Here is a 20,120-nt window from a genome sequence, read left to right as displayed (position 1 = left end):
GAAGGAATTTGATGATGGCATTGTAATATTGTAAAAGGTGATACAGAGGCTATTGCTGCTGTACCTTTGTGTCAAATATCTGGACTTTCTAACCCCACACAGCCTCCATGCTGTGGTATGGACAGGAGAAAGAGAGCAAAACCTGAGAAAATGAAAAGCCAAAAATAATGATGCTTCAGCTGTGGCTCTTCCAGACTCAGAAAAGAAATTGGAATTGTAGGTGAATGTTCAACAGGGCCATGCCAAAGGAAATTCTTGGGCCAAAATGTTTCACCCAGTGGCCAGAGTGGCCTCATTGCCTGCAGAATTGTGCAGCAACAGCTTCAACAGGAACCGAGGCCCAAAACCTGATGACAACAGGATCTCCAACTGTTCCAGACTGCCATCAAGTTCAAGCTTTGATAACCAAAAGAGCCTCGCAATGGATGAGCAGTGCTCGGTTATTACAGTGTGAAACTTGTTCAGTGGCACAGGAGGATTCAGAACTGAGGACAGGGGAAGGGTTTAACCCAGCCTCCTGTTTGAACAGCCCCCAGAGGGGCTGGGAAGAAACCCAGCACTGCATTCAAGTGACACAGCTCCAGACCCAGCCTGGGGGAGATTCAGGAGACATTGCCTGGCCTGAGGCAGAAAATGTCTTTGTGGATGGCTCTTCAAGGGCAGCAGAAGGGAAAAGAGTTCCAAGACACGATGTTATTGAGGAAAGGGAATCAGACAAAGCCCAGGTTACCCCCCATGGTCAGCTCAACCGGCACAGCTGTGTGTGCTTGTAAGAGCCTGGCACTGAAATGCCCTGGGCAGGAAGGCTTCAATATCTTCTGGTGACACCATCTCACCTAACAGGGGGGCAAAAGCAATTCTGATTGCTCAGCAGCCACTGAAAGAAATAATTCATATAAAAGGGATTGTGGGAGTCATAGAAACAGACAGCAGAGCTTATTTTACAGGAAAGTTCCTCCAGGGGGTTATGGCAGCTGTAGGAATACAATGGGACCTCCAGAACCCCTGGCACCCCCACAGCTCAGGCTGGGTACAAAGAATGAAAGGGGATGGAAAGAAACACCTTTGGAAGCTGGGGATAGAAACCAAGATGCCATGGGTATGGCTTTTGCCATTGGCTTGGGCAAAAAGAAGAGCCAGACCCAGGGCAGATATTCAATCATTTCCCCTTGCAATTGATTTCGGGAATTCCTTACCCTGGGAATTCTCCACCTAGTGCAGGGTGGAGATAAGGGATGCACATTTAAAGCAGTCTGTGGCCAGAATCCTGTCTCTGGTGCAATCTCTCCCCCAGGAAGCTGGGCTGGCACAGAGCCTGCCTTGGCACTTTGCTGTTGCCAACATCCCAGCAGGACATCGGCTCCTGCCTAAGGAGTGCAGAGCAGCACCACTGGTGGCCAAGTGGCGTGGCCCGTGCCAAGTGGCCCCGAGGCCAGAAACAGCCGCCAGCACAGCTGAGCACGGGGGGACCCCTCAGCCTCGGCTCCAGGTCTCTGCAGCCCCGGAGATTTGCACTTCCCGCCTGCAGCAGGAGGATGGGAGGCCCCCACTGAGCCTGCACTGAAGGCAGCGCAGCAGCAGCCAGGGCTCCACAGCGGGGCAAGGCCCTGGGGCTGCCCACACATCCTCTGCTGAAATCCTCGGCCTGGCCACCCTCCTTTGGCAGCTCCAGCCACCGGGGACAGCCCTTGCTGCCACTGCTGCAGCTTCAGCGCTCTCTGGGCCTGCCCTGCCACAGCTGCTGGGCAAGAGCACGGGACAATTCCACTCTGGCTCTCACTTACACTCACACACTGCCCTGCCTGCCATGGCATTGATGGAAAATACACCAGCTCATAGACTTTAACATTGTAAACCTTTCATTTCTCTACTCAGGCTTGCTTTGCCTTGGCCCTGGGGAAAGAAATGTTAAAGGTTTTGCTAAGGGATGTTGCACCACTCAATGGAGATGAGTTTAACACCTCATCACACTGGGAATGGCCCAAAAGATAACCACAAAGAAAACACCCAGCAGCAAAACATCAACCCCAGCAGCAAACAGCAACCAACACCTACCCCAGACACTGCCAGGGCTGCAGACACCTGGTCTGCAAAAGGCTGAGAAGGAAATCCAGCACTTCCCACCTCATTAACAGCAGAAGCAAATAAGTCCAGGTCCAATAGAAAACCAAATACTAAAAACTGCACAACTTGAAACTTTGGAACATTATACCAGTGAATTTAGACTGATTCTGACAGTATCAAGTTTGGGAAAAATCTAGTAAAAGCCACGGAGCTTTTACTCCGATAGTATTTTATTTATTATATACTCCAATATATTTTACTGATACTTTACCCGTCATGGAACGATTTTCTCTGCACACCCGGGCTATGTGGGGATGGAATGATTTCTGTTGCACATCCTGGCCAGAACCAAGGAATGCCTTGACTCTAACAGTGAACATATTGTTGGAGTTTTTCTTTTTCCTGCAGTTTCAGTGCTAAGTTTAGAGCATTAGACTATTTTTAAATTACTCCTACTTCTGCATTGCCAGTTAGGTTTGGGTAAGGGATGAGAGAATGAGTTTTTACTTAGAGGAGAAGTAGAAAAAATTTCATTGACTTGGAAATTTTTTGTGTATGTTTGTGTGTGTCTCTTAGAGATAGAAAAATTTTGGTCTGGGTTTTTCGACGTTCACCTTAAGGCAACATTTTGTGAAGCAAGAAGAGATTTAAAGGTGACCCTTTAACTCATAAATAGAAGATTTGAAGGAAAAGAAAATAAATAGAAGATTTGAAAGAAAAAAAAAATAAAAAGCAGCAGGTTGGGGGGCGGCACATGTGAGGCTGCTGAAGCTGCTCTGGAAGAGAAGCTGCATTCCAGGAACCCAGGAGGAGCTTTAGAAATGCAAATTAACACTGCCGGGGCAGAGTGGGGACAATGTACCTGGCTCTTCTTGCCTGGGGCAGGAATTGGCTGATTCCCTCTGCCCCTCACCCCAAGCTCTGCCTGCTTGCACAGATGGAATCTGCACGGCTGAAGGCAGAGCCCATGGTGAGGATCTGACTCTGAAACAGAAATGGCTGAGGCTGCAAAGGGAAACAGCAAATGGAGAATGTTGTGAAAACTTCACTAAAATAAGGGGGGGATCATCCCCCTGCCCACTCCAACATCTGCTGTCACTGTCTGTGCTGTACAGGGTGTATCAGAGCACTGGGGCTTTTGCTAGAACAAGTCCAGGGAAATCAGTTGGAATTCAAGTATTTGATGATGTATTTAGAAAAATTCAGTCATTGATGCAGCCTCAGCTTGAGGGAGCACCCAGAAATGGGGAAAAGATGAAGGGCCACCAGAAAAAAATCCTACAACAACATGGACCAGCCCCTGGGAACCCAAACCAATTCATATCAGGAGACAGAACGCATTTATCATTTCAATGGCATCATTAGATTAAAAGCTGTCCTCAAAAGAAGAACCAACCAGACAGCTCCAGCTCCTGACCTTCCACTGAAAGAGGAACACAGCATTTCACATGGGGATGGGATCAGATTATCTGTTAGCAGAAAAAGCAGGAGTTTGTGGAGAACTAAATGATTCAAACTGCTGTTGGCAAAGAGATGACAAAGGTAAAGTGGTGAAAAAGATTAAGTTGAACAGTTTATGTGTTGGTCCAAACATGGAAAGGATGGGAATGGGACGCACTTTCGTGGCTCCCGGGCAGACAAGGGGTTAAACAAATGCTGCTTCTCCTCTTCTGTGCTGCAGCAACTCTCATCTTTTTACCATGCTCCACACCTTGGCAGTGCAGCTCATCCAGCAGCTGAGCCAGGGGATGCAGGTGGCAGCCAGGCCTCCTGATCCACAAACGGCTACAAAAGGACAGGGAATGAGGGCACCGAGAATAATCCCAAAACCAAAGAGGACCCGGGAAGAACAAAACAGAGTCAAGGAGTGAATCTGCCTGGAGATAGGGCCAGGCACCTGTAGATAAGGAAGTAACGGGGGAAACCATCAGTTCCAATAAATTTCACAAATTGAGCCACACAATTTCTCAAAGTCCCGCTAAATTCCCGAACTTCCAGGAGAACAAAGGCTTAACAGAGCCATGAATATCGGCTGTTATACAAAAGGAGGGTGCATATTAACGAGGACAGGCAGCAGGCGCATCGGGAAGTCTGAACCTTCCAAGGATCTCAGCCCGTGGGCAAAGGCAGAGAGAGATGCGGCCGGGAAAATGAGAATAAAAAGGAGACTGCGGACTACAACCATGGCAGAGAGCGCACGGCAAATGCCCCACGGCCTCTCCCCCTGCTCAGCAATAAAGTTACTTTTACAGGACTCCTCGCTCTCCTCCGGCCACAGAAACCTCAGGCGACGGGAATTTCCCCGCACGCTCCCGGCCGCGGGGCAGCCCCCTCTGTCCTACCCACAGCAGCCGGGCCGAGCCAGCGCTGCTCCGGCAGCGGCTCCTGCCCAGGCCCCGGCGGGAAGGAGACCGCGGGCAGCCGCTCCCGCCGCGCCCTCAGCCCGGGGCCGGCACGGGCCGGACACGGCACCACCGACCCGCCGCAGCCCCCTGCCGCCCCCTCCGCCCGCAGCCAGCCCCGAGCCCCCGCAGAACCCAGCGCGGCTCCCACCTGCGCCGGGGCCGCCTCCGAGCTCCGCCGACGCCGCCTCACCGCGCTCCGGCCGCTGCCGCCGCTCCCGGGCCCGCACAGACGCTCCCGGCGCCAATGGCGCCGCTGCCCGCCCACGGCCGCCCTCAGCCCGCCGCCGGGGCCGTGCTGCGCCCCGCTCCCACCAATCAGCGCGCCGCAACCGCGACTGACGGCACCAGCGGCCAATGGCAGCGAGCTGGGGGCGGGCTCTGCGCACGGCCCAGACTCGCCCCGCGCTCTCAGGGCCCCCCGCGCTGCGTGAGGGCAAAGCCGGAGATGAGCAACAGCCCCGGGACGGGCCCGGGCCCGAGGCGGGATTGAGCTGCCCACACAAACAAACTTCTCCGCACCTCCCGCCACGGCTTTCCCGGCCCTGCGCCTTCCGTGCCTCCGGCTCTGCGGGAAGCCCGGGAGCCTCCCTTCTCCTGCCCCTCATTAGTGCATCGCTGCTTCGCTTTCATTTCCCCCAAAAAGGGAAACCTGCTCAAAGCCCTGTGGGTGAGCGGGGGAGGGGAGAGATTTCTGGCAGAAAACTCCAAAGACTCAGAGCAGGATGAGGAGAAGTCAGTGCAGAGCCTTAAATGCAGCTTTCCCCACGCCTCCCTGCTCCCAGCTGCACCTCCTCCCCCGGCAGGGCAGGAGACAGGGAATGGGGCCGTGCTCAGCTCATCCCCCGCGGCTTCTCCCTCTGCTCAGGGACAGGAGTCGTTCCCTGCTGCACCCTGCGCTCTCTCCCAGCCGAGACTTCTCCAGGAACTTCTCCGAGCCGAGTCCATCCCCTGGGGCACAGCCCCCTCCAAGTGCTGCAGCGTGGGTCACTGTGCCACGGGCTCGGTCCTGCCAGGCCAGGCTGCTCCAGCGGGGCCCCTCTGCCCACGGGGTCACAGCCTCCTCTCAGGCATCCCCGAGCTCCAGCCTGGCTCCTCCAGGGGCTGCAGGGGGATCTCTGCATCCCCACGGACCTGCAGGGGGATCTCTGCATCCCCATGGAGCTGCAGGGGGATCTCTGCAGCCCCATTGTAATATATGTTATGGAATAATTCGTGCTTATGTAAAATATACATCAAGTCAGTTGTGCTTGTACAAAAAGATTCTTAAAGTTTTAAAAGACCAGAAGCAGCAGCCGGGGCTGCAGAAACCACAGATGACAGAGAAAGAAAGACCTAATTTACAAATGAAAAAAACGTGGCTCATTGCAGAGATGGGCTCTTTCCGGGGGCAATCCAGGAGGCACCCAATGTGATTACTAAGGGTAGTCAGAAGCTCAGCCCAGACTGAGTCACAGGAATTCTATCCCTTCCCCCTCCCTCTTCAAAGGGGGAAATCAGAAAAATACTCTGATTATTGGGATATTGTAGATTGTAGATTGAAGGATGCACACAGGCAGTAAAATTTTTGTGTGACTAAACTGACAGAGGAGATGATATAAAATGGAACAAAGAAGATGGTGAAAAATTAAGAAAACTGAAGTTAAAACTAGCCCCAATATCAACTTTAAGCTTACCTTCACTAGCAAAACCCTTTCATCTGTACGGAAATGAAGAAAAGGGGGTAGCTCATAGGGTTTTGTTTCAGGAGTGGGGAGGAGTAAAGAGACCCGTGGCTTATTTATCAATGATGTGGGATCCAGTAAATCAAGGCTGGCCAGTGTGTGTTCAAGCTATAGCAGCTACTGCAATCCTGGTAGAGAAAAGTCATAAACTGACTTTTGGAGGTAAATCAATTGTGTGCACACCTCATGCAGTATAAAATTTCTTCCGATTTGCATTGTGATTTTTATCTTGAAATACATAACTTACTGTACTCTAGGACTGAGAAACTAGTTTACAGCTGTGACATAGCAAAACCTGCCATTAATTTATTTTGAGTTGATGCAGGCTGTTCACTCAAGTGGTTCTCAGTGTGTAAAGTTAAACTAAAGGTAACACCAGCAGCTTGGTAGGTCAATGAGAAACATTTTTTCTTCCAGCCAGTCCTTTTTCATGTACCCAAATGTGTTTTGCTTTCTTCGTTTTGTTTGTTTGTTTGTTTGTTATTTTTTCTGGAAGTGCTAACTACTTGCAGTGTACCTGGAACAGCAGCTAGAGTTATTCATGCATGAGACTTCTGAAAAATAGGGCTCATTTTTTCCCCAGACTTGGAGGTGGCTACATATATAAAAGGGAACCTACAAAGCGAGGTGAAGAAAAGGTTTCAGTATCTTCTAATGTAAGCTGTTAATTTTTTTACTTTCAGCATCACTGTGGGTGTGTGACACATACACATTAAAAAGATGGTGGGGGGATCTCTGCTTGCTGTGGGTTTATTTCTTGAATGAGTTAGAGAGCTGTGAGGAAGTTTTGGGCTCCCTGTGTGGATTACCCAGGCCTGCAGGGAGGGCTTGGCCATGATTCCCTCTGTGCTGCAGGCAGCCCTGCAGCCTGGCAGCAGTGGCTTGCCTCTGGTGAGTTTGCAGGCAGGGTTGTCGGAATCTGTGGGTATTGGTGATTCCGAGATTGTAGAAAGTCTCTGTCTTTCTGCCCCGTTGCCAAAGAAGAAGCCATAATTCGTCTGTGCTGATTTCAAGGTTGTTTATTTTTGCTTATCTATAACAAGTTCTGCTGCCCTGCCGCAGGTCTGTCCTGCAGGGCAGTGTGTGGGGCTCTGCTCCTCAGTGGGATGGTACAAACATTATATACAAGAAATTACGTGTACTATATTTACAATAATGTGCCAATATCTATCATCTACGTTGAACAGTGTGTCCCTAGCCTAAACCAATAGAAAAATGCCAACATCACCAAGAACATGGAGGTAAGGAAGAAGAAGGAGGAAGAACAGGTTCAGGCCCACTTTCCTCCATCTTAGAACTCCTGACCCCCCTGTACAAAGTAAAACCCCCCTGTACAGGTGTTTAAACCCCCCTGTACAATACTAAAAAATTTTACCCTCTAATTTGTGACTACTTTTACTATATCATCTAACCCTCTGTGACTGCTTGTTCCACCTTTAAAGTTGGTAATTCATTCCATGGTTCAGACTCAAGATCACAGCTGTTCTCAGCTGCTTGCCAGGGTCTAAAATGCTTCTGACCAAGGCCTGGAACCTCTAAAAATGTCTGAGGGACATTTTGAGTTCCGACACAGGGTGCTCCAGCACTGCAGTGCTCAGGGGCAGTTTCCTATTATGACATTAAGGCTTGAATTCAGGAGCGCCTCTTCCCACCCAGTTATTGTTTGTACCACAGGAGCCTCTTTGGACAGTGTTTCCTGGCAGTCGAAAAGAGAGTACTGCAGAGAAAAATTCCTCACTTGCTGTCCTCCCCCTGCCCTCAACTCTATTCATATTTTGTCCATTCCCTCTTCAAAATACAGATTTGTAAAACTCATGCTCTGTGTCCTCAGATGCCCTTCCCAAATCAAACCTTGGCTTCGTTGCAAATTGCATTGCACTAACTAGTATTGCCTTAAATTTGTTTTGGTGCAGGCAGGGTCACTTTGGAAGTAAGTTGTTGTTTACTTTGTTCCTGCAACCCTTTCAAGCTTGTGAACGGAAAAATTGTGATAACAAACCAAGTCTTTATTTGTGCACTGTCAGCTGTGAGTGGCTGGTAGCCTTGGTGGAGGGTGCCCTGAATTACAGGCCTGCAGAACACACATAACAAAAGTAATTTACTTTGTAAGGAAGTTGAAAAAGGGGGGAGAGGTGATTGGCAGACTCACCTCTCCAGGAGGTAGGATTAATGTTAGAAAGTGGACTGATATTGGAATGTGGCTGCTGAAATGTGAAGAGAGAAAAAGAAAGAGAAAGAGAGAGACAGGGAGAGAGAGAGAGAAAGAGAGCGAAGGGGAGAGCGAAATACACCCCCAAGGTCCCCTCAGCCACAGCTATCTGTAAGTTCTCCCCCATTCCTGCTAGGCAGAGTGACAACAAGGAGGGGGGGAAGTGGGGAAGGACAGAGTTAAACCCAAGGCTGTGAACAGGACCACCAGTAGAGATAAGATCAAGGCAGAGATTGTGACTCTCACAAAGTGGTTTATTGTCTTAAGCAAGATTTCTTTTTTCTTTCTGATTGCTGTTGTTAAGAAGAGAAGGCTTTTGTTCTGAAGACTAAAAGTCTGTAAGACTAAAACAGTTAAATGTTACCCAAAAAGTAAAAGGCAAGAGATGTGATACATCTCATGTTAAAATTGGCCTGGTCTTTTTTATTTAACTAATTATAGCTCACAGGAAGAAGAATTGGTCTCTGCAGCTATTAACACAGCTGGATACAAGAAGAAGAAGTGGCTGTAGAAAAAGAGTTTAGTTAAACTCAGAAAGTTTTAAAGAAAACTAATGGTAAAAGCTAATGGAGTATTGTTTTTCTTTTAACACTGTGCTATTAAGAAATCCTTTCCAGGTACCATTGAAGCAGCAATCCAAACCATGGAAAGTGAATTAATGCCAGCAAAACCAAAGGACTTGTGAAGAAACTTGAGGAATGGACTATCACATCTAAACTGGGTGATACCAAACTGACTTCCAACCAGGACTGGGTGGTAATGGTTTGGGAAGACCCAAATGATCCAAGGCAGGTACAAAGAATAACACCTCACTGAGAAATAAGGCAAAGCTTGCATCACTGGTTCTAAGCCCGGCCTGAATAAACCCTGAGACGCCTCCGACACCTCCTTGGCAGAGGAACACTGCCACTTCAAACAGGAGGGTTGGGAGTGTTTCAGTCAAAGAGTTCTTATAGCCTGGCCTTAGCCTGTGGCTTGTACAGGGAAGAAGGGAAATTGCCATCAGTACTGTACTGTATATTTTATGTGATTCATCCCAATACTGGACATGCTAGCTGGGTTACAAGTGAATGTTTAAATTATGAGAATAATTGGCATTGTAGCTCACAAAATCTATGCTCTTGTTGCAAGAGGTATCGAGTACTGAATCAATTCCCTATAGAGATAGAACCCAAAACAACTGAAGTAATAACTTTGTTTTGTGGATGGATTATTAGTGCCTGTTGACTGAGAGATACCTGAGGAACGGTGGGAAACCACAGTTAAGGAGTGTTGAAAAGGACTTGCCTAAAAAAATGAGTAAAAAGGAGTGACAAGGGAAACAGAGGGCAAGCCTGGACTGAGCACTGTACTCACCACCGAGAAGATCACACGTACCTGCTGTGGGAAGCAACCCCACAGGCAGGGGAGGTGGGGGTATAAGCCATGCCAGACCTCTGTCATTCCTGTTTCTGCCTCTCATTTGTTGTCTTTTCCCTTCTGAGATACCAGCAAGATCGTGTCCCAAATGCTACAGAAAGTATTACATGGAAAGGAACCAAAGTTCCTTTTTGTTACACACACCCATGTCAACAGCCACAGACCCACCCAAACTGAGTACCTGCAGGCAAAATGGGGAAAAATATTGGATTACAAGGAACTTAGGGAAAAGTAGTAATACCTGGGGCATGGAATGTCCAAAAGGAGAGAGATGGATTTGTTTTACATTTGATCTTAGAGATATAGTCCAAGATTCGGTAAAAAAGGCAATTAGTAAACAAAAAGGTGAAACCAGCACAGCAATCTAGCTCTGTATTAGCCCCAAATTATATACTGCATTGCATTATAGGACTCCAAGCAGTTATAGAGGAGATAACAAACAAAGCTGCTCAGGCACTGGAATTAATACTGAGTCAGCAAAGCCAAACTATAACTGCAGTGTATTAAAATAGGTTGGCTTTATGCTATTTATTGGCTAAAGAATGGGGTGTACAGATTGTTGAAAATAGATGGCAATGAGGGCGTCATCCTGGAATAAACAAAGGATATCAGAAAAAAATTATGAAAAATTATGACCCTGGTATCAGTCCAAAAACAACCAAAGGGAAAATAATGTTAAAAACTAACAGGTGGGGTAATGTATTGAGAATGGGATGGTGGAAGAAATTAGGATTCTTCCTTTTATGTGTCACAAGTGTTTTGATATTTCTTCTTTGTTTAATCCCATGTTTTATTTGATTAACAACAGAGTCCAAAGAATGCAAGAGGATAAGAAATATTGCTCAAGCCAAATGATTTATAAAGAATAAGAGGAGAGATTGTGACAAAAGCATATTTATGATTGGCCTTTCACAAATGTTACAATGAATATTATATGTGTCATTTTCGAAAGCTTATGCTGTTCCATAGGATCTCAATTCCATATAATCCCAGTCCAGTTTGTCCCAGTCCATAGGATCCCAGTTCCATATTTGATCCCAATCTCTAGTTGATCCCCGTCCCTATTTGATCCCAGTCCATATTTGATCCCAGTCCCTATTTTATCCCAGACTATATTTGATCCCAGTCCGTATTTGATCCCAGTCCCTAGTTGATCCCAGTCCATATTCTGAGGACGCTGGACTCCAGGACGCTTTGGATGGATGGAGACGAGAGATCTCTGGAGGCTGCTCTTAGAATATCTGGTTTATTAGAGAGGGTGAAAGGCCCTGCTTGGAGTCACCAGACCTGACCCGTGGCCGGCCCGAGGGCGTGGGGGAAGGGAGAGGCAAGGGGTAGAGGGAGATAAGAGAGGATCCCAAGAGGATGTTCCAGGAGAGGGGCAGTTCCAAGAGAACAGAAGTTGCAAGAGAGCGTCTGGCTCCTCAGGGACTCCTTGTCAGGGGCTTCAAGGTGGGCTGGAACAAGACTTGGGCCAATGGGGTCACAGACCCCTGATGCTTCAGGGGAGGGTTACAGGTGTGGGATGAACCATACATTGGGGTGAGATCCAACAGTCCATTTGACCCTTGGACCTACCTGTAGGTAAGGGCATTGTTCAACCAGAAGGGGGGATTGTCTTCGTCCTGGCTGTATGATTGTGTTCTACTTGTGCAGTAACTATGGTTTGGTGTCACAACTTGTTACCATCTCAATCTCTGTATTTTCTAAACCTTTTGCCAGGCAGTCATATTTATAAGGCTTTCCTATTTGATCTTCCCCAACACATATGATCCCAGTCCATATCTGACCCCAGTCCCAATTTTATCCCAGTCTATATTTGATCCCAGTCCATAGGATCCCAATCCACATCTGATCCTAGTCTCTATTTGAACACAGTCCGTAGATGATCCAGGTCTCTAGCTGATCTAAGTCCATATGATCTCAGTCCCAATTTGATCCCAGTCTGTAGGATCCCAGTCCCTATTTTATCCGAGTCCCTTGTTGATACCAGTCCATAGGATCCCAGTCCATATTTGATCCTTGTCCATATTTGATCCCAGTTCAGTTCATTCCAGTCTGTAGGGCCCCAGTCCCTAATTTATCCCAGTCCTTAGCTGATCCTAGACCACAGGATCTCAGTGCATATTTTATCCCAATCTCTGGTTGATCCCAGTCTATATGGCCCTGCACACATTCCAGAGGTCTGGAATTTCAGCTCCCAGCCAGGAAAAGACATTCCCTTTGCCCTCAAAGGCAAAGCTCTTGCGAAGTGGCTGAAAGCCAAGTGGAGCAAAATGCTACAGAGACATTTCCCTGCTGGCCTCCATAACTTCAGCTCCTGAACTAAGAAATAAAATAATAATTGGGAAATAAAATAATTAAAAAATCAGGGGTGGGTCATTGGGGGCAGAGGGGGCAATTAAATTAGGGGAGGGGTCAATTAAAACAGGGGAGGATCTTTGGTGGTCCCTGAGGAAATTAAGTTGGGGGAGGGTCTTTGGAGGTCCCTGGCTCAAGGGAGACATGGAGAGAGAAACAGAGCAGGCAAAGAGAGGTGGGAGGGAAAGGAGGACACAAACACAATCAGCTGAGAAGGTGGTGCCCTGAAAAACAGAACTACCACGGACTGGAGATGAACAGCAAAGAAATCACTAAGTCTGTAAGTTTTATTTGCTATCAAATACATCCCAGCCACCCAGCCCCACACAATCCCCATCCCACCACTCCAAATTGGGATCCCACTTCTCCCAGTCTCCTCCCAAACCCATCTCAACCTGGAAGCTGTGAAATCGAGTGAGTTTGGTGTGGGTTGGTTTTTTTTGAGGTGGGAACAAACAATTTGAAGAGGGATTGAGCCTTTATGTGTTAAAATTCAGTTGTTTTCAGTGGGATGTGAGTGGGTTTGATGTGAAAGATTGATCCCTCTTGGCTTTTAGAGTGCAGAGAGATTGAGAAGAGAAAAAAATTAAGGTCAACATGAAAGGAGAAGCAGCCAGGTGTGTTCCCAACATGGATGACAGGGAATGTGGGTCACCAGGGCTGTGCCCAATGTGGGTCCTCCAGTGGGGGATGGAGTTTAGCTCTTCTCGCACTCGGGGCACTCGCAGGGCTTCCCTTACCGGTGCCTCCCTTGGTGTTGGGTCAAGTGAGAGCTCTGTGAGAATCTCTTCCCACACCGGGGACACTCGTAGGGCCTCTCCCCAGAGTGGATGCGCTGGTGCCTGAGGAGGTGGGAGTTCTGCCTGAATCCCTTCCCGCAGTCGGGGCAGCGGAAGGGCCTCTCCTCTGTATGAACCGGATAGTGCTTGAGGAGATGGGAGCTGGTCTGAAACCTCTTCCCACACTCAGAACACTCGTAGGGCCTCTCCCCATTGTGGGTCCTCTGGTGCTTGATCAGGCTGGAGCTCTGGCTGAAGTTCTTCCCACACTCCCCACACTCGTAGGGCCTCTCCCCGGTGTGGATGCGGCAATGCTGGATGAGGGTGGAGTTCTGCCTGAACCCCTTCCCGCAATCGGGGCAGCGGAAGGGCCTCTCCTCCCTGTGAATCCGATAGTGCTTGAGGAGACAGGAGCTGGTCTGAAACCTCTTCCCACACTTGGAACACTCGTAGGGCCTCTCCCCAGTGTGGGTCCTCTGGTGCACGATCAGGCTGGAGCTCCAGCTGAAGCTCTTCCCACACTCAGAACACTCGTAGGGCCTCTCCCCAGTGTGGATCCTCTGGTGCATGATCAGGTGGGATCTACGGCTGAAGCTCTTCTCACACTCCCCACACTCGTAGGGCCTCTCCCCAGTGTGGATGCGCCGATGTCTGATGAGTTTTGAGTTGTCCCTGAATCCCTTCCCGCAGTCGGGGCAGCAGAAGGGCCTCTCCTCCCTGTGAACGCGATAGTGCCGGAGGAGACAGGAGCTGGTCTGAAACCTCTTCCCACACTTGGAACACTCGTAGGGCCGTTCCCCAGTGTGGATCCTCTGGTGCCTGATCAGGCGGGAGCTCCGGCTGAAGCTCTTCCCACACTCCGAGCACTTGTGGGGCTTCTCCCCATCATGGAGCTGCTCAGGGACCCCCTGCTCTGAGCTCTGGCTCCATCTCCGGCCGCCTCCCCGGCCCAGGGTGGGTCTTTCCCCCTCAGATCCCCGCGATGTGCGTTTGCAGCCCCTCCTCGTGCAGGATCTCCGGGGCTTTTCCTCCCCGCCGGGTTCCTGTGCGGTGGAGCCGGTCAAAACGGCCTCTTCCACCAGGTTCTGCCGTGGGGATTTGTCCTCCCTGCTCTCCATCCTCAGCTCCTGCCCTGGGGGAGGAAGGACAAGGAGAGGCTCTTCCTCTTCCTCGCAGCCTCCCAGGGGCTGGGAATGGGAAATCCTGGTTTGGGGAAAACAAGGGATGAGCACGTTGAGTTTGAAGCTCCCTCTGTCCCAGTCCATCCCTAGAAGTCCCTGGCCACCTGGGCTCCATAAAAACCTCCCGAACACCGAGATCCAGCCCTGAAAAAGCCTCCCAGGAGTTCCTCGTCCCTGCTGCCTCCCCTTTGCTGTTCGGGGCTCCCCCCTGTCCCAGCTGCTGGGGTCACGCTTGCATTGGGGGTCCCCCTTCTCCTCGCTGCCCGCCCTCCCCAGGCTGCCGGGAGTCCCAGCAATCCCAAAAGCTCCCCCCTCTTGGCTCTCCCCATTTAGGGGTGCCGGGGCTGTTTGGGCTCCCGGGCTCCCTTCTCCCCTTCTTCCCTGCTCTGGGCTGCCGGGGCTCCAAGGAGTCCCCCCAAGGGGCCTTTTCCGCTCCGCTTCGCAGTTCTTCCTTCTCCAAACATCTCCCCAAAAAACCCAACCCAGGCACCCCCCAGGAGACCTGGCCCGAGCTCCCCCTCCCCGCTCACCTGCGGGATGGGGGGCGATGATCCCACAGGTGGGGGCTGCGAATTCAGGCAGGGCTGACCGCGCGCTGCTCTCTGCTCTGCTCCATCCGCCTTTCAACCTCCTCTTCCTCTTCCTGACGCCCCTCCTCTTCCATCCCCCCTCCTCCTCCTCCTCCTCCTCCCTAAGCCCACCTCCCGCTCCTCCTGCATCCCTGCCCTTCTCTCCCTGCCCTTCCTTCCCCCTTTTCCTGCTCTCTAATCCCACCGCCTTCTGCTCCCTCATCCCTCATCTTCCATCGCTCCTCCTCCTCCTCCTGTGTCCCGTCCCCACCTCCTTCTCCTCTTCCAACCCTCCTCTTCCATACCCCCTCCTCCTCCTCCTCCCCATCCCCACCTCCCGCTCCTCCTTCATCCCTGCCCTTCCCTCCCTCCTCCTCCTCCCCCAGCAGCAGCGGCACCCTCGGTTCCCGTTCCCGCAGCCCCGGCAGCCCGCGGCAGGAGCGGGGATGGAGCCGGGACAGGTCGGGACGGGCAGCGCGGGGCTCTCGGCTGCTCCCAGCCGCTGTTCCAGGGGGGAACCCGGCCCGGGCCAAAGGAGAGGCAAACTGGGCAAACTGGGGGCTGCACATCCAAACTGGGGCTGCCTGGGGACCCTGCCTGGGCACTGCCGGCCCTTGGGGCTCCTCTCAGGAGATCAGGAGGGGGGAACGCAGAGAGGGCTCGGGGATGCCAGGAGTGGCAGCACTGGGAAGGACTGGTTTGTACTGGGATTGTACTGGAATCATACTGGGAGCAGCTGGGCCCATGCCAGGGCAGACTGCAGTCACCCCGAGGGAGACTGGGATCGTACTGGGATCATACTGACACAGAGTAGGAGCCTACAGGGGCCAACTGAGACCATGCTGGAGGCAAATGGGATATACTGGGAGTGACTGGGAGCATGATGAGGGTGACTGGGAGCAGCTGTGAGCAACTGGGATCATGCTAGGAGCAACTGGGAGGAACTGGGAGTCACTGGGTGCCTGCCGGGGATGACTGGAAACGACTGGGCTTATACTGGGATCATGCTGGAGGTGACTGGGATCATACTGGCAGTGAGTGCCACGACACTGAGGCTGACTGGGAGCAGTTGTGAGCAAATGGGATCGCGCTGGAAGGAACTGGGAGTGAGTGGGAATATGCTGGAAGGAACTGGGGGACACTGTGAGAGACTGGGAGGGACAGTGAGGGTGAAAGGGGCAACTGGAACCATGTGGAGCACAACTGGTTCATATTGGCACTGACTGGGAGCACACTGGCGTCATCTCTGGATCATACTGGGAGGGACTGGACTAATACTGGGAGTGTCTGAGAGTGACTGGGAACACACCATGCGCAGCATCCCTGTACTGGGGGTGACTGGGAGCAACTTGGAGCACTCTGGGAGCAAATGGCATCATACTGGGATTGACTGGGCTGATGTAGCTGGAGGCAACTGGGACCATACTGCGAGTGATTGGAAGTTACTGGGATTATACTGGGACCATACTGGAAGTGCTGGCATGTGACAAGGATCATACTGGAGGTTACTGGGCTCATACTGGTGATGAAAGGAAGCAACTGGGATCCCACTTTGGGCTACTGGGAGCAACTGAGAAAAACTGGGATCATGCTGCAAGCAAACTGGAGGAATTGGGAATGACTGGATGCAGGCTGGAGACAACTGGGACATACTGGGCATGACTGAGATCATACTGGGATAACAAGCACCTTACTGGGATCACTGGGAGTGTCTGGGAATGACCACAGAGATGCTGAAGGCAACTGGGATTTACTGGGGATGTCTGTAACCTTACTGGGGTGACTGGGAACACACTGGGAACAATGGGGACCATGCTGGGGAGAACTGAGAGCGAGTGGAAGTGAGTGGGTCTACACCAGGGACAACTGGGCATGACTGGGACCATGCTGGGAGCAACTGGGATCATATGGGGAGTGATGGGGTTGATACAAGGGACAACTGGGGGCAACTGGGATCACACTGGGGAGAACAGGAAGCAACTGAAAGCATGCTGGGGGCAACTGGGATCCTACTGGATCTTACTTGGAGCAACTGGGATCAGGCTGGAAGCAATTGAGGACAACTGGAGTGACTGGGAACATGGTGGGAGCAACTGGGATACACTGGGAGAGACTGAAACCACAGTGGGGGTAAATGGGAACAACTGGAATCACAGTGGATGATAATGGGAGCAGCTGTGCCCATGCTGGATTCATACTGGGATCCTACTGGAACTGGCTGGCATCATACTGGGAATGACTGGAAGTGTGCTGGCTGTGACTGGAACCATGCTGGAGGTGACTGGGAGCAACTGGGCCCACCCTGGGAGTGACAGGGAGTCATTCTGGGCAGGGCTGGAATCATACTGGGAGTGACTGGAACCATACTGGGGGGGACTGGGTGCAGCTGGGATCATCCTGGGAGCCACTGGGATTCCAGCAGGTGTGAATGGATCCTGGCTGGGGGTCACTGGGAGCTACTGGGCCCATGTTGGGAGGAAAATCTGGACACATTGGAAGCAACTGGGACCAACTGGAAGGTACTGGAACCGTGCTGAGGGGACTGAGACCACAAATGGGGAAACTGGGTTCATACTGGGAGCGACTGGGACCACACTTTGGGCAACTTCCAGAAACTGGGATCATGCTGGAGGCAACTGGGAGTAACTGGGAAAGACCGCGATCATTCTGAGGTCACCAGAACCTTACTGGGCCAACTGGAATATACTGGGAGTGTCTGTGACCATACTGGGGGGACTGGAACCACACTGGGAACAGCTGGGACCATGCTGGGGACAGCTGAGAGTGAGTGGGACCATGCTGAGTGGGACTGGGACTATTCTAGGGACACCTGGGATCATACTGGGAGGAACTGGGAACAACTGCAACTATTCTGGCAGCAACTGGGATCATACTGGGATCACAGTGGGAGCAGCCGGGTCCATGCTGGGTGAGACTGGGAGGAGCCAGGTCCATGGAGGGTGACAGGAATCATACTGGGATTGACTGGGAGTGGCTGTGAGCAACTGGAATCATGCTGAAAGTAACTGGGAGGAAGTGGGAGGGACCGGGAGTATGCTGGGGGTGACTGGGATCATACTGGGAGAGACTGGGAGTCATAGGGATCATACTGGTGGTTACTGGGGTCATGTTGGCATTGACAGGGAGCAACTGGGATCACACTGGGGGGCACTGGCATCATACTGGGAGTGACTGGGATCATACTGGGATTACAGTGGGTGCCAAGGGACCCTGACTGGGGGTTACTGGGAGCTGCCAGGCCCATGCTGGGAGCCAAATGCACACACACTGAGAGCAACTGGGAGCAACTGGGAATGACAGGAGTCATGCAGGTGACAACTGGGATGTACTGGCAGTGACTGGGATAAAACTGGGGGCAGCTGAACCATGCTGAGGTAACTGGGAGTGCCTGGCAAAGACTCTGGGAATGTTCCAGGCAACTGGGATGTACTGGGAGTACCTAAGAACATGCAGGTGGTGACTGGGACCACACTGGGAGCCACTGGGAATGTGCTGGGGGCAACTGGGACCATGCTGGGGGCAAGTGTGAGTGACTGGGGCCCTGCTGGGGGAGACTGGGATCATACTGGACTCATATTGGGATCATACTGGGAGTGACTGGGACTATACTAGGAGCAACTGGGAGAAGTGGGAACACACCCGAGAAAAGTGGGAGCAACTGGGACTTGCTGAGGGCAAATAGCGTCATAATGGGGAATGACTGAGAATGACTGGGCTCATACTGGGAGAAACAGGGATCCTGCAGGGAGTGAGGGGAAGTGACCAGGGTGATACTGGGACTGACTGGGCTCATCCTGGGAGTGCCCAGGAAACTGGAAGCACACAGGGGTAGGAACTGGGCACCTGCTGGGAGCAGCCCCTGGCGGCCCCGGTACCCCCGAACCCCTTTCCCGGCCATGCCGCCCCTCCAGCCCCAGCACCCCCATTGCCGGGTGCCGGCACTGCCAGGGGTCCCCCCTCTCGGGGTCCCCGCTGGGGCTCCTGGGGCTCTCCTCTCTCTGCGCTCCCGCCCAGGGAAGCCGCGGCTCTCCCGGGGCTCCCCAAATCCGGGGTCCCCCCGCCGCTCCCGCCGCTCCCGCGCGGTCCCCACGCGGCCCCGGCAGAGCTCGGAGGGCCCGGCCGGGAAGCCCAACCCGCACCGCGGGGGGACCCGCCTCCCCCCGGCCCCGCCGGGGCTCTGCCGCCACCCGCACCGGGACCCCCCAAAAACACCTCCCGGGGACCCCCGATGTCCCCCCGAGGGCAACTGCGGCTCGGCCTTGGAGCCCCGCCAGCTCCAAACATCCCCCCAAAAACCCCAAACCCAGGGAGCCCCGGGATATTTGGGGCCAGCTCCCCCTGCCCGGGCACCTGCGGGATGGGGGCGACGCTCCCGGGGTGCTGCGAGTTCAGACAGAGCCGGAGCCCCGCGGTTCATCCTCCCCGCTCCTCCTGCTGCTCCCGCTGCCGCTCCGCCTCTTCCTCCCTCCTCCTCCTCCTCCCCGCAGCCGCGGGAGGGGCGGGGATGGAGCCGGGACAGGTCGGAACGCAGAGAGGGGTGGGGGGATGCCAGGAGTGACTGGGCTGTACTGGGATCATACTGGGAGCAGCTCCTGGGTGGCTGATCCTACTGGGATCATACTGGGATCATACTGGGAGTGAGGAGGAGCAGCGCGGTGGCTCCAGCGCTGGGGCTGGGGGCGCTCCTGGCGGGCGAGGGGGGAGTGGGACCCCGGCACCGGGACCCTGAATCGCCATTGCCGGCACCTGGACCCCCCCTGCTCCCCTTATCCTGCACAGGGACCCCCCTGAATCCCCCATTTCCGGACATCAGGGCCCTCTGCTCCCCTTTTCCCTGCTCCCAGCCTCTAGATTTCCCGTGTGCCTGATCCTGGAATGCCTTGGAACACCTTGGACCCCCATTCCTGCCTTTCCCAGCCCCCAGCCCCACCTTTGTGCAAAACCAGAGACCCTCTGAACTCCCCCTTCCCAAACACCCCGGGTGTCCCCACCCTGGTACCCCTTTTTGGGAAACCCTGGACTCCCCTTTCCTGGGCTCAAGGACCCCTGGAACTCCCTTCTCCCTCTCCATCCCTGCCCCTCCATTTCCGTGACCCTGAGACCCCCCTGCACCCCCATTCCTGAGAACCAAGACACCCTTTTACCCCTTTGCCCGGCACTGAGACCCCCCTGCACCCCCTTATCCACCACCAACTCAACATGTTCCCATCCCACACCTCTCCCAGCCCCCAGTCCCACCCTTTTCCCTGACCTGGGACCCCTGGGCCCCCATTCCTGCCTTTCCCAGCTCCCAGCTCCTCCTTTCCTCACACTTAGGAGCCCTGGCACCCCCTTTCCTGGGCACAGGATTCCCTGGACACCCCATCCCAGCTCTCCCAGTCCCTGCACCCC

General features: G+C 52.7%; 1 protein-coding gene across 1 annotated transcript in view; it reads right to left on the bottom strand.

Annotated features, from left to right (window-relative positions):
- LOC140681003 (uncharacterized) overlaps positions 1-20,120 on the bottom strand; it is a 278,479-nt gene that overhangs the window by 4,328 nt on the left and 254,031 nt on the right. The window contains exon 2 of the mRNA XM_072919910.1: positions 12,928-14,161. Within this exon, the coding sequence (XP_072776011.1) occupies positions 12,928-14,076 (1,149 nt within the window). The 5' untranslated portion in view covers positions 14,077-14,161. The remainder of the gene's footprint in view (positions 1-12,927; positions 14,162-20,120) is intronic.

The sequence above is a fragment of the Taeniopygia guttata genome, chromosome 30, assembly GCF_048771995.1.
Source record: "Taeniopygia guttata chromosome 30, bTaeGut7.mat, whole genome shotgun sequence".
Taxonomy (NCBI): domain Eukaryota; kingdom Metazoa; phylum Chordata; class Aves; order Passeriformes; family Estrildidae; genus Taeniopygia; species Taeniopygia guttata.
The sequence above is the reverse complement of the archived record's forward strand: the minus strand, read 5'-3'. Positions and strand labels throughout refer to the sequence as shown.